At 44.2% G+C, this 12499-nt stretch overlaps 1 protein-coding gene across 1 annotated transcript in view; it reads right to left on the reverse strand.

Moving 5' to 3' along the window:
* The window catches only part of LOC125232330 (tubulin polyglutamylase TTLL5), a 51055-nt gene that overhangs the window by 12356 nt on the left and 26200 nt on the right, over window positions 1-12499 (reverse strand). The window contains exons 9-16 of the mRNA XM_048137957.1: window positions 5919-6132; window positions 4915-5171; window positions 3915-4114; window positions 3183-3255; window positions 2765-2953; window positions 1275-1393; window positions 885-1065; window positions 22-165 (exon numbers count right to left, since the gene is read on the reverse strand). Coding sequence (XP_047993914.1) covers window positions 22-165; window positions 885-1065; window positions 1275-1393; window positions 2765-2953; window positions 3183-3255; window positions 3915-4114; window positions 4915-5171; window positions 5919-6132 — 1377 coding nt within the window. The remainder of the gene's footprint in view (window positions 1-21; window positions 166-884; window positions 1066-1274; window positions 1394-2764; window positions 2954-3182; window positions 3256-3914; window positions 4115-4914; window positions 5172-5918; window positions 6133-12499) is intronic.

A 12499-nucleotide genomic window follows, 5' to 3' on the forward strand; every position in this document is an offset into this window, starting at 1 on the left:
TCGGTTGGTTATTATACTCACGTGAGCCTCATTCCGTCGGCGAGCTGTTTCTTGACCAGTGTCTTGGCGTGTCGTGTGTCGTTGGGCGCGGGTGCTGGCGTGTGCTCCGACAAGTTGATGGCCGGCGCTGTACTGGTTATTGTTACTGTCTCGTAACGTTTTAATCTGAAACAATTATTAAATTGTGGCGTATAGAAGAGATTAAATTGTGGCGTAGGCTGGCAACCTGCCACTGTAATGTTGAAATTTCGTTTTCTTTCAACCCCTTATTTGACAAAAGTGGCACTGAAACTTGAGCGAAGTTGGTTCGTTTTCTTTTACGTCACTAGATGGCCGACAGCGTTTTCGGAGGCCAAAATTAAAATACTCATATTTTTAATTAAAAAAACGTAGTCGTCGTTCACTTTTAAAACTCAAAATCAATAAATATTGGTTTCATATATCAAACATAACAGAAGGCAATAATTTTTTGTGCCAAATTAGATATGAGTCTAGTAACATATTATGGCCAGTTACATAAAAACGTAACAAGTAACCTATTAGGCGTGGGCATGGGCTGCGGCGCGAGGCTGGTGCTGGCACTAGTGGCGGCGGTGGCTCAGCAGTTGTAGTTGCGCGGGTTTGAACCTGCGACCTCCGAGTCAGTGGCTGACCTGTTGGGCGTGGGCATGGGCTGCGGCGCGAGGCTGGTGCTGGCACTAGTGGCGGCGGTGGCTCAGCAGTTGTAGTTGCGCGGGTTTGAACCTGCGACCTCCGGGTCAGTGGCTGACCTGTTGGGCGTGGGCATGGGCTGCGGCGCGAGGCTGGTGCTGGCGCTGGTGGCGGCGGTGGCTCAGCTGTTGTAGTGGTGCGGGTTTGAACCTGCGACCCCCGGGTTGGCTGACCTGTTGGGCGTGGGCATGGGCTGCGGCGCGAGGCTGGTGCTGGCGCTGGTGGCGGCGGTGGCGTGCGCGAAGTGCGGCAGCACGTGCGCGTGGATCAGCAGGTTGTAGTTGTGCGGGACCACGTTGTATGGCACGTTGTTGTTCAGGGACGTGGAGCAGACGGGGATGCCGGAGACGGGGTCTGTGGTTATTAGTTATGGAAACTTGGTTAAGGTGTAAGAAAGTATAACAAACTTTATGAGATATTCTGAGCTGTGTATTCAAAAAAAGATACCGAGTATCACCTCAGGTCAAGTAATAAACATTTTTTGTACAAAAAGGTACACAATTCAAAGCTCGGCGCTCTGATACATAAAGAACGCATGCGGTCCAAAGCCGGGCGCCTAAGACCGAGGTACTGCGCGTACTTCTGCCAGCTGTTCTGGCTCGGGAATATGCGCACGAAGCCGCCTCTCCTGGCGTACTGAGCTCGGACCGCCCTCGCTGGTGAGCGCGGCGCGAGCTCCTCGCTGTTGGGTGAGTGCACTTTTTGTCTCCCAGTGAGATTGAAAGTACTCGTGATTCTGAGTACAATTCACAGTCTCGAGTTAAGTTTACGAGTTTCTAATGAGAGTTTTCAATGATTCACAGATAGTTTCATTAGACTTATATTGACCGGGATACAGACCGTGATTACCTTTTTGATTTTTATTGAGGTCCCAATATTTCGACGCAGTTGCATGCACGTTGAGTTTGCCGTGATCATGATGCATGCAACTGCGTCCAAATATCGGGACCTCAATAAAAATCAAAAAGGTAATCACGGTCTATATCTCGGTCAATATAAGTATGTTTCTAATGGGTCGGCAACGCACATGTGACACCCCCTGAGTTGCAGGCGTCCTAAAAAAAGTTTCACAGACGGCATTAGTCTCGAGTTGAGTTTCCTTTTTCATTAAAATGTATAAATCGCGAAAATCTATTATCACAAATGTATACAGAGTAAAAAATATGGCGCAGTCGGTTGGATTCTCAAACTTGATAGCATTAAATTACTACAAAATAACACGAAAACTTACCGCTCCAATTCTTATCTGGAGCGAGTTTTGCGGACGCTGCCTCCGTATTGAATTGACCATGGACACAGCCGGGAGGCCTACTAAAGTCAGCGTGTCAGCTAGCAGCGTTGACTTCAAAGTCTAATGGCCCAGCCACGACATTGGTCTAAGCGCGACAGCGGTGAGCGGCAGCTATACGTGAGAATGAAAAATCACATCGCTGTGTCTCGCCAGGGGCGGCTCACTCCGCGATTCCATCGCCGCGCTACAAGTACATGCGGGCGGCCGCGAGTTCGCGGCCTAATCAGGGGTGGCTCGCATTCTCACGGAACGCTTGTTCGCACTTTCTATTGTTACTATACGTCGCGAGTTTTTTTAAAGGTTCATAAGCGATATCCGCGTGTGAATGGCTAATAACGCTTAGTTAAACAAACATTATGAATAAAATAGAACAATCTTACACAGATCTACTAATACTATTGATTATGTCATTTATGGCCCAGGGAAACGTTCAATCAGGCACGTTGGGATTTAAACAAAAATATATAAATACTGTATATACCTAGAATGTACCCAAGACTTAAATATAATAGCATAACATTTTATCTGAGTATTTTTTTTTTAATACATAGGCAACCCTAGCGTCCGACGCTGCGCACGTGCGGCTCGTATTCTTTGTAATCATTTTGTAGGTATTTAAAAAGGCGGCATTTCGTGAACTTCAAAGCAGTGGGCCTTCTGTACTTGTACTATTATATATTCTGTGGTCTCGCTCCAATGTATGGCCGCCGCTCACCGCTGTCGCGCTTAGACCAATGTCGTGGCTGAGCCGTAACTTCACACATAAATACCAAATAAGTAACTACAGTATGTATGTACTTAGTACTTACCGCTCCGATCCTCATCTTGAGCGAGTTTTGCGGCGCTGCCTCCGTTTTGCCCATGGACACGGCCGGGAGGCCTACTAACGTCAGCGTGTCAGCTAGAAGCGCTGACTTCACTCGTGCGTCCAGGGGACTCTCGCATGCTAAGCTGTGGGCCAAGAAATGCCATTAGCGGCTATAACGCTAAATGATTTATTTGGTGCATCAATTCAGGAAGTAATACATAACATAAGGAATCGAAAACCTAGTTAATCAAAGAATTTACGAAGTAGGTAGCTTTACATAACGCACAGTGTTACTGTGTAATGTTTGTGTGCTCGTGTATTTTGTATTCTGTAGGTAATAGCTAATATTGACAATGAAGAAGAATTTGATACCTGGGTGATAAGTTGATCTCAAGAAGCCACGGTTTCAACATATCATCGACGAGGATGTCGTATCCGAACAACTCTGAAAATGACGACAAAATTTAATTTTGTTTCGTTTTTAATTTTAAGTTTCAAACTGTTTCCTTCTTTTCCAGTATATGCTCCTATTGATGATAATCTAATGTAAACACCCTCGCAGCAGCTGTTATAGTCTGCGCAGACGACAGAACAGACTTCACTTTCACGTTACTACTAGATCTTCTATGGAGGAAATTAAAGCAATTGTGTTGCGGCCCTGCTTTCGTAGATGGCGTGACTAGCGTGACTGAGCTAGATAGTAATATTGTTGTGTCTCTTTCTTACCAAAGCAGTTGAAGAAGTTAGGCACAAACACCCTCGCAGCGGCTGTTATGGTCTGCGCTGAAGAAAGAACAGACTTGACCACCAAGTCCTCAATGGAAGCCACGAGGGCTGTTGTGTTGCGGCCCTGCTTTCATAGATGGCGTAACAGAGCGAGATATATAAACAGATATGATTGTGTCCCTTTCTTAACAAAGCAGTTGAAGAAGTTAGGTACAAACACCCTCGCAGCGGCTGTTATGGTCTGCGCAGACGAAAGAACAGACTTGACTACTAGATCTTCTATGGAAGCCATGAGGGCTGTTTTATTGCGGCCCTGCTTTCATAGATGGCGTAACAGAGTGAGATATATAAACAGATATGATTGTGTCTCCTTCTTACCAAAGCAGTTGAAGAAGTTAGGCACAAACACCCTCGCAGCGGCTGTTATGGTCTGCGCAGACGACAGAACAGACTTGACTACTAGATCTTCTATGGAAGCCATGAGGGCTGTTGTGTTGCGGCCCTGCTTCCGTAGATGGCGCAGCAGTGCGGACAACGTCCATTTGTGGCCGATGTTGCCCGCGTTTGGGTCGTCGCATCTAAAAAGAGCTAATTCTTAGAAAAGTTCAAGCTACGGTTTTAATAAGGATTAAAAATGCTTTTAAAGAAATAATCATGAAAAACATGGATTGGTACGTGGGCCATTTTTTCAAAGTTGTCCACCCTACTTTTTTTGTATTTGGAAATTTATGTGATTTCCACTCAGAATCGAGAGCTCTTTCATTCCTAATAGAAGAAAAAAAGTGGCCCAATGTTTTTTTCCCATTCCGTTACCATTTTTTCATACATTTTCTATGACGGTAACGGAATGAATCGCGTAAAAAATACCCATGTTACAAAAAAAGTTGAAAAAAAATGGCCCACGTATTGAGTTTGACCAAGTTTACTCTGCATGGAATTTGCTATTTGTTATGACAAATGGTGGTAGTCACAGTTTATATCATGTTTCTCTGACAATATGGCGTTTACTATAACTATGACACTCCTTTATTTGGTTCTTTTTGGTTGTCAATTTAGCTTAGAGTTAGACTGGCTATAAATTTTATTAGTTTAGCAGTTTTAACCCTTTTCCAGGTATGATACTGAACACTGCAGGATACCTATACATTGGATGTTGTATATTGTATAAAACTTTATAGATTGGCAGGGCCTGGAAAAGGGTTAAGCTATGTTGGAACACACTATACAAATATACCCAAATCATTTAGTCCACTAAAATCAAAACTTTTCATGCAGTCGAGTAAAACAAATACTTATACGCCACTACCGGTTTCAGGATAATCATCTACAGAAAAACTCTGTGCCTTATCTACCCATCTAACGTAAAAAACATACTCACTTGATATAATCCGTATGGTATTTATTAATACTGTAGTTGCACAGATGCATGCACGGGTTCCAAAGATTCTTATTCGTCTTGTCATATTTCACAGTCGCAAATCGTACTAAGCCTTCTTCGTACAGATATATGAGTAGTGGGTCTATGGATGTGACGCACACATAGAGGCGGAGGTCGCATTTGTGGCCGCCTATGAGGAGTGGCTTGTCTATGTATTTGGCGACTACCACGTTCTCGCCTTTTGGGATTTGTTCGGGCTGAAAGAAAAAATAAAGGCTATATCACAGAACTAGATTTAGATAAAATAAACAAGTTCATCTATTTGTATGGCGGCCGAGCGTGTCAGATTTGTACTTGTTTTGTAATTGTTACTTGCCTGTGATTTTAAATATGTCTCAGGCCCTTGAGTGTTCATAATTTGTGTTGTTGCAATTAAATATCACGCAACGAGGCATTTTTAATATTTATATTGACTTCAACTTACAAAAATTAACGCACGAAAGCTGCAAGCTGCGATTAAAGACGGACAACTTAGAGGATTTTACTGAGTTCATTTGACACGCTAAGTAGATCTGTGACATCTGTGGGCTATATGGATCAAATTGTATATTTAATCCATTGCTGACACGATATAGGTATATGTTCTCGAGAGCGATTTTATGCTTGAATTTTAACGCAACTCATGCTAGAATTGCTAGACGACCAAGAGGCCTGGAAAGTGACGCATGACAATACTGATTGTATGTGTGGTGAAGAGGAAGAGACCGTCTGACGTCTAATTTGTGAATGTCACGCCCTCGAGAATAAAGAACTTTGGAGCAGGTTACCTGGAACCAAAGGACTTCAGATAGCTACATCAGAGACATGGAGATGGTCGAGAAGCTCCTGAATAGCTGAAGGACCTTAGGATTGTAGGGGGTAATTGCAGAAAAGATCCCAATGGATCGGAGTGTATCCGTAAGGGCCCCTGCAGATATAAGATAAGCTAAATAATAAACACTTACAGTATTAACAATATAAATCCCTCGTCCTCTGCTAGAAGCAGCAGGCTTGACTATCCACGGCCCTTTAGTCCTATAATGCGCCGTACAGAGCTCTTTGAACTCGGCAGGCATGAGAAACGTAGTGGGTATGAAGTCGAAGTGTTTAAGGCCGCGGAAGTATTGCATTTTCTCGATGTTCTTGAACAGTTTGTCTTTTCGTGTGAGCTCGTAGGATCTGAGGACAAGAAACGTTGGTTAAATATTGTATTTTTTCCATTTAAAACTGGAACCAGATCTCACCACCCTGTAGGGGAAAAGAAACCGAATTTGAAGCATCTTATTTAAATCGAAATATGTTAACTTCAAAATGGAGCAAAAATACTTGAAATTTATATTTTCTCTTTATTTTTTGCATTCCAAATGCTTCAGTTTTTATGTCACTCTGATGACATGAAACGCTACGAAAAAGTTCAATTGTAGTTGCCACGAAAAAAGTATATTAGTAAATATAATTTACTTCCAACACGCGTCGTCATTTCTACGTTAAAAAAGTGATAACAACAAAAAACTATAACATGATAGGCAAGTAGATCCATACTAATATTATAAATGGGAAAGTGTGTGTCTGTTTGTTTGTCCGTCTTTGACGGAAAAACGGAGCGACGAATTGACGTGATTTTTAAGTGGAGATAGTTGAAGTGATGCAGAGTGACATAGGCTACATTTTGTCTCTTTCTAACGCGAGCGAAGCAGCAGGAAAAAGGTAGTATCTTAATAAATAAAAGTCTTACTTTAAAGTCCTTACCTTAGTATGATCAATTACTTTTCCACGGTGAACTTTTTACACCGTCCATGTTTAGAGAACATTACGGTAAGAAATAAGTAAAAAAGTGTAACCTACTTTAGACGTTAGGCGAGAAGTAATGTTATAAATCAAGTTATCTCAGGTTTGCATGCATATAAATCATTGTAATGTGTATGTAGGTACTATGTGCATGAACTAAAGCTCAGTGACTTTAGAGTTTATGTGCACGCGATTGCCAAAAATGAAACTTGTCAAACGAATTGTTCTGTATTTTTTTTTAACAGATACCCAAGAATAATCAAAGTTACGTTTTTTTTTTAAAACGACATGGTTATTATTCTTATTAAATGCATGCATCAAAATGTAACCTCTTTTATTACATATTTTTACTTGTCGAATGTTTTACGCATCTGCAGCAGTCAGAAAAGTTATAGTGTGGGAACACACCAGGTCAGTCAGTCAGAGGTCGACAGCAAATTTAATATCGTCACAGTGATACATCATCAAGTACCTTGATAAGTGGTCCACTATCCGCTACTGCTTATATCCAGCAACGAGAAGGCAGCACGAAAGAATCGTTAATCGTGTCATAAGATCAAAAGGACATTTCAGAGATCAGCAACCCGGCAAGATCAAGCTTTGATGCGACCACCGTTACAGTGCGACCATTCTAAACCTTACGTCAGCATGTGGTTGACTGGCTGTCTGTCTTGCAACGCCTACAGGACACCGAAGGGTATCGGGTCGTCGGACCACATCAGTCCCCAGTCGGTAGCGGACGGCCGTGCATCTAACAGCAGCAACTGGAGCAGCATTCAGAGGTTGCTCAACAGAGGTCTGGCTAGCCAGATGCTTCAACCGTACTAACAGTGTAACCATCCTAAACCTTACCTCGGAAAGTGGTTGACTCGCCGACTGTTCAGCAACGCCTGCAGGACGCCGAAGGGTATCGGGTCGTCGGACCACATCAATCCCCAGTCGGTAGCAGAGGGCCGAGCTTCTACTAACCCGTGGGCTTTGAGCAGCATTCAGAGGTTGCAGAACAGATATAGTAGCCAGATTTGATACTCCTACCATACTCACAGTGCGACCATTCTAAACCTTACGTCGGCATGTGATTGATTCGCTGTCTGTTCAGCAACGTCTGCAGGACGCCGAAGAGTATCGGGTCGTCGGACCACAGGTCCCAGTCGGTAGCGGAAGGCCGAGTTTCTGGTAACCCGTTAGCTTTAAATTGCCGACACACAAAATTGAGCATTCTAAGCATTGTAACGACATAAAAGGCTAGTGTTACCTCGGCATATGGTTCACTCTTTGTCTGTCTTGCAACGCCTGCAGGACGCCGAACGGTATCGGGTCATCGGACCACATCAGTCCCCAGTCCGTAGCGGAAAGCCGAGCTTCCAGTAACCCGTGGGCGTTCAGCAGCAACGGGACCAGACGCTCAGACGGAGCCCTTGTTAAACCACAAATATGAGTTATTATGATATTTGTAAGCGCAGAAAAGGGTTAAAAAGTTATGGAGATAAGTAACGTTATGATTGACTAAATGTACAGTACTCTAAGGTTAACTTCTGCGCTACATCATTATAACTCATACAGGCGGAAATACTATTAAATCTATTTTTGTACATATTTCAATTTTAAGTGATCTTGGTTACTAAATTTTACCTTGGGGAACCTGATATGGTGAAAATGCCAAGATGACAGATTATACGTAAAGCTATGCATTATGAGATCTTAAAGACCGAATCGACCGAACCCAATTTTGGTACAGAAATGTCAGGTTAACATCTTGAGCATCAAGCACGAGGCTGTGGGCTTAGAGCAACCGGTGTAGGAGTTTGAAGCTTGTGTTGATTAGTTTGTACGAGATTTCGGTACAAAAACTTACCTCTAGAAATGGTTGACTCTCTGGCAGGGCAAATGCGATCTCAAAACATGAGTTTTGAGACTAGACCAGGCTATATGACCTTGAAATCTTTGGCACCTAGTCCGCTCCCTTTCGTAGCTTGGTTTCCTTTAAATGTTTAGTGATTTTCACACATAATTTTACCTGGGAAAGTGGTTGACCCTCTGATACGGCGACAGGGACCTGAGTACGTCAGGTTTGGGGTGTAGGCCGGACCACAGCAGGTTGACGTCTTTGGCGTCAGGCACGGCTTCCACGAGCCCGTGGGCTTGCAGCAGTCGGTGGAGGAGTTTGATTTCTGTGTTGACTAGTTTGTGCGTGATCTTGGTACAAGAACTTACCTCTAGAAATGGTTAACTCTCTGGCAAGGCAAAACATCGATGTTTTGAGACCAGACCAGGCTATAAAACCTTGAAATCTTTAGCATCTAGTTCGCTTTCTTTCATAGCTTGGGTTCTTTTAATTTTTTTGTGATCTTGGTGATATCTTACCTAGGAAAATGGTTGACCCTCTGATATGGAGATAGGGTCCTCTCCTCAGTACGTCAGGTTTGGGGTGTAGGCCGGACCACAGCAGGTTATTTGGCCAAAACCGCTCGAAATGAAATCGTTCGCATCCAGTCTCAAAGACTACTCGTTCGTATCTAGGTTTCCTTCAATTTTGTAGTGACTTTAATTCATAATCTTACCTGGGAAAGTGGTTGACCCTCTGATACGACAGGGACCTGAGTACGTCAGGTTTGGGGTGTAGGCCGGACCACAGCACGTTGACGTCCTTGGCGTCAGGCACGGCTTCCACGAGCCCGTGGGCTTGCAGCAGTCGGTGCAGGAGTTTGGTTTCTATGTTGACTAGTTTGTGCGTGATCTTGGTAAAAAACTTACCTCTAGAAATGGATGACTCTCTCACTATCACTAAACATTCTGTATACATATAACATGTAAAATGGTGCAATAAAGAATATTTACTTACTTACTTACTCTCTGGCAGGGCAAATGAGATCTTAAAACGTGAGTTTTGGGATCAGACCAGGCTATATGACCTTGAAATCCTTGGTATCAGTCCGCTTTCTTGCGTAGCTTGGTTTTCTTTAAATATTTAGTGATATTCATTCAGTCTCAAGGACTACCTATGTTCGTATCTGGTTTTCCTTCAATTTTGTAGTTACTTTAATTCATAATTTTACCTGGAAAAATGGTTGACCCTCTGATACAGCGACAGGGACCTGAGTACGTCAGGTTTGGGGTGTAGGCCGGACCAGGTTATTTGGCCAAAACCGCTGGAAATGAAATCCTTCGCATCCAGTCTCAAAGACTACTGTTCGTATCTAGGTTTCCTTCATTTGTGTAGTGATTTTAATTCATAATCTTACCTGGGAAGTGGTTGACCCTCTGATACGGCGACAGGGACCTGAGTACGTCAGGTTTGGGGTGTAGGCCGGACCACAGCAGGTTGACGTCCTTGGCGTCAGGCACGGCCTCCACCAGCCCGTGGGCTTGCAGCAGTCGGTGGAGGAGGTTGGTTTCTATGTTGACTAGTTTGTGCGTGATCTTGATAAAAACTTACCTCTAGAAATGGTTGACTCTCTGGCAGGGCAAATGAAATCTTAAAACGTGAGTTTTGGGATCAGACCAGGCTATACGACCTTGAAATCCTTGGTATCAGTCCGCTTTCTTGCGTAGCTTGGTTTTCTTTAAATGTTTAGTGATATTCATTCAGTCTCAAGGACTACCTATGTTCGTATCTGGTTTTCCTTCAATTTTGTAGTTACTTTAATTCATAATTTTACCCGGGAAAGTGGTTGACCCTCTGATACGGCGACAGGGACCTCAGTACGTCAGGTTTGGGGTGTAGGCCGGACCACAGCAGGTTGACGTCCTTGGCGTCAGGCACGGCCTCCACGAGCCCGTGGGCTTGCAGCAGTCGGTGCAGGAGTTTGGTTTCTGTGTTGACTAGTTTGTGCGTGATCTTGGTATTCATATTCATATTCATTCATATTCATATATTTATTCATAATAGTTCATATTATATGTCACATACATTTTAAATACAATTATTTGCGGAATTGATATTCATAACATTAAAATATTTTACATACTTATTCTAATCTTAGGTACTTATTTGGTACTCTATAAACTCCTTAAAGCTGTAAAAAGTGTGCTCGATAAGCCATCGTTTCAGTCGCGCTTTAAAGCTCATCAGTGACGGTGCGTTTGTGACATGACCCGGCAGTCTGTTGTACACAGTCGGCCCCATCACATGCGTTACTTTGGCAGATTTTGCCAGCTTGTGCTTTACGCCCAAGAGTTTGTGGGCATTCCGCAAATTGCGACCGTGAACGTCAGCTCCACTCGCGTATTCATTAAGGTGGCATCGCACATACACAGCTACTTGGTATATCACCACAGACGGCAGCGTGAGTATTCGGAGGTCTTTGAAGTGAGGTCTTGCAGTTTTGTCCTGTCCAGTCTGTACTATTGCTCGCACGGCTCTTTTCTGCATTCGGAATACGCGCTCCCATTCGGCAGCGCGGCCCCATAGCTCCGCACCGTATTGGAGGATCGAGTGCACAGTGGCAAAATAGCAAGACCTCACCACATGCCTGGGCACAACCCTCGCCAGGCGTCGCAATGCGAAGCAGGCACCCGCAAGTTTTTTACACACTTTACTGATGTGTGCATCCCATCGCAGGCTCCTGTCTAGTTCAAGACCCAGAAATGTGGTGTTATGTACCTGACCTATTTTGACACGATCCACGAGTACTTCTAGGTTCCTAGGTTCTTTGCCTCCAAGATGAAAATGCAGGAAGTTTGTCTTTTGAAGGTTTAGTACTAAGCCATTCATAACAAAATACCTCCATACCTGACTAGCAACTTCATTTAGGCGCTGCTCGAGTTCATCTAAGTCAGGAGCGGACACAACGACAGCGACGTCATCGGCATACATATAAGCTTCTCCCGCCGTTATTGCTTTCGGTAAGTCATTTAAAAGCAGCGAAAATAAGATATTAGACACCGATGACCCTTGTGCAACTCCCATTACAGTCGATATCGCCTCCGATCTAACTCTGCCTCCGTCAGCGACCACCGCCTGGGATCTATCATGAAGCATATCTGTGAAGAGTGCATGTGCTTTACCTCTTATTCCATAGTGGTGCAGTTTGATAGCGAGTACGTTGTGGTCGGCAACATCGAATGCCTTCGACAGGTCGCAGCACAAAACCGCAACCTGCCGGCTTTGCTCGCGGGCATCCACAACACAGCGTACCAGTTCACGTGTCATGGCGCAAGTCGAGTGGCCCGCGCGGTAAGCATATTGCCGTACAGACAGAACTTCGGTAGCGGTTAGGAAATCTGTTAATCGCGAGCTGAGTCCATTTTCAAACACCTTAGCCAACGCTGGAATTATAGAGACAGGTCTGTATCCATCAATGTCTTCTCTTTTCCCTTTTCCTTTAAATATAGGGGAAATTTTACTAGTTTTTAGGGAGGAGGGATAGGCCCCTCGAGAATACACTGATTGTACAGATCCGCCAGTACTGGTGACAGGGGAGCGGCACCGATATAAATGAGCTCCATAGAAACATCGTATATATCTTTAGTGGCTTTGTGAGGGATGTTTTTAGTTATTATTCTAAATACCTCATCCGCAGAGAACGGACGGAGCAGCAGGCCACAATCGGCCGGCGTGCAAGCACGGCCCAGCGCAGCGCGTACTCGCGGCAGGTCGGCGCTCGGCGCGCCACATGCTACCGCTGCGGAAGCAAATCGTTGGTTCATGGCATTTGCAGCGTCTTGCTTCGATGGGAAGTTCTTACCGTCTGTGTCTACAACCACATCAAAAAAGTCTGCAAGAGGGCGTGATGTTTTGCCTCGTTCCTTATTTACA

Source organism: Leguminivora glycinivorella, chromosome 13 (genome assembly GCF_023078275.1).
Source record: "Leguminivora glycinivorella isolate SPB_JAAS2020 chromosome 13, LegGlyc_1.1, whole genome shotgun sequence".
NCBI lineage: Eukaryota > Metazoa > Arthropoda > Insecta > Lepidoptera > Tortricidae > Leguminivora > Leguminivora glycinivorella.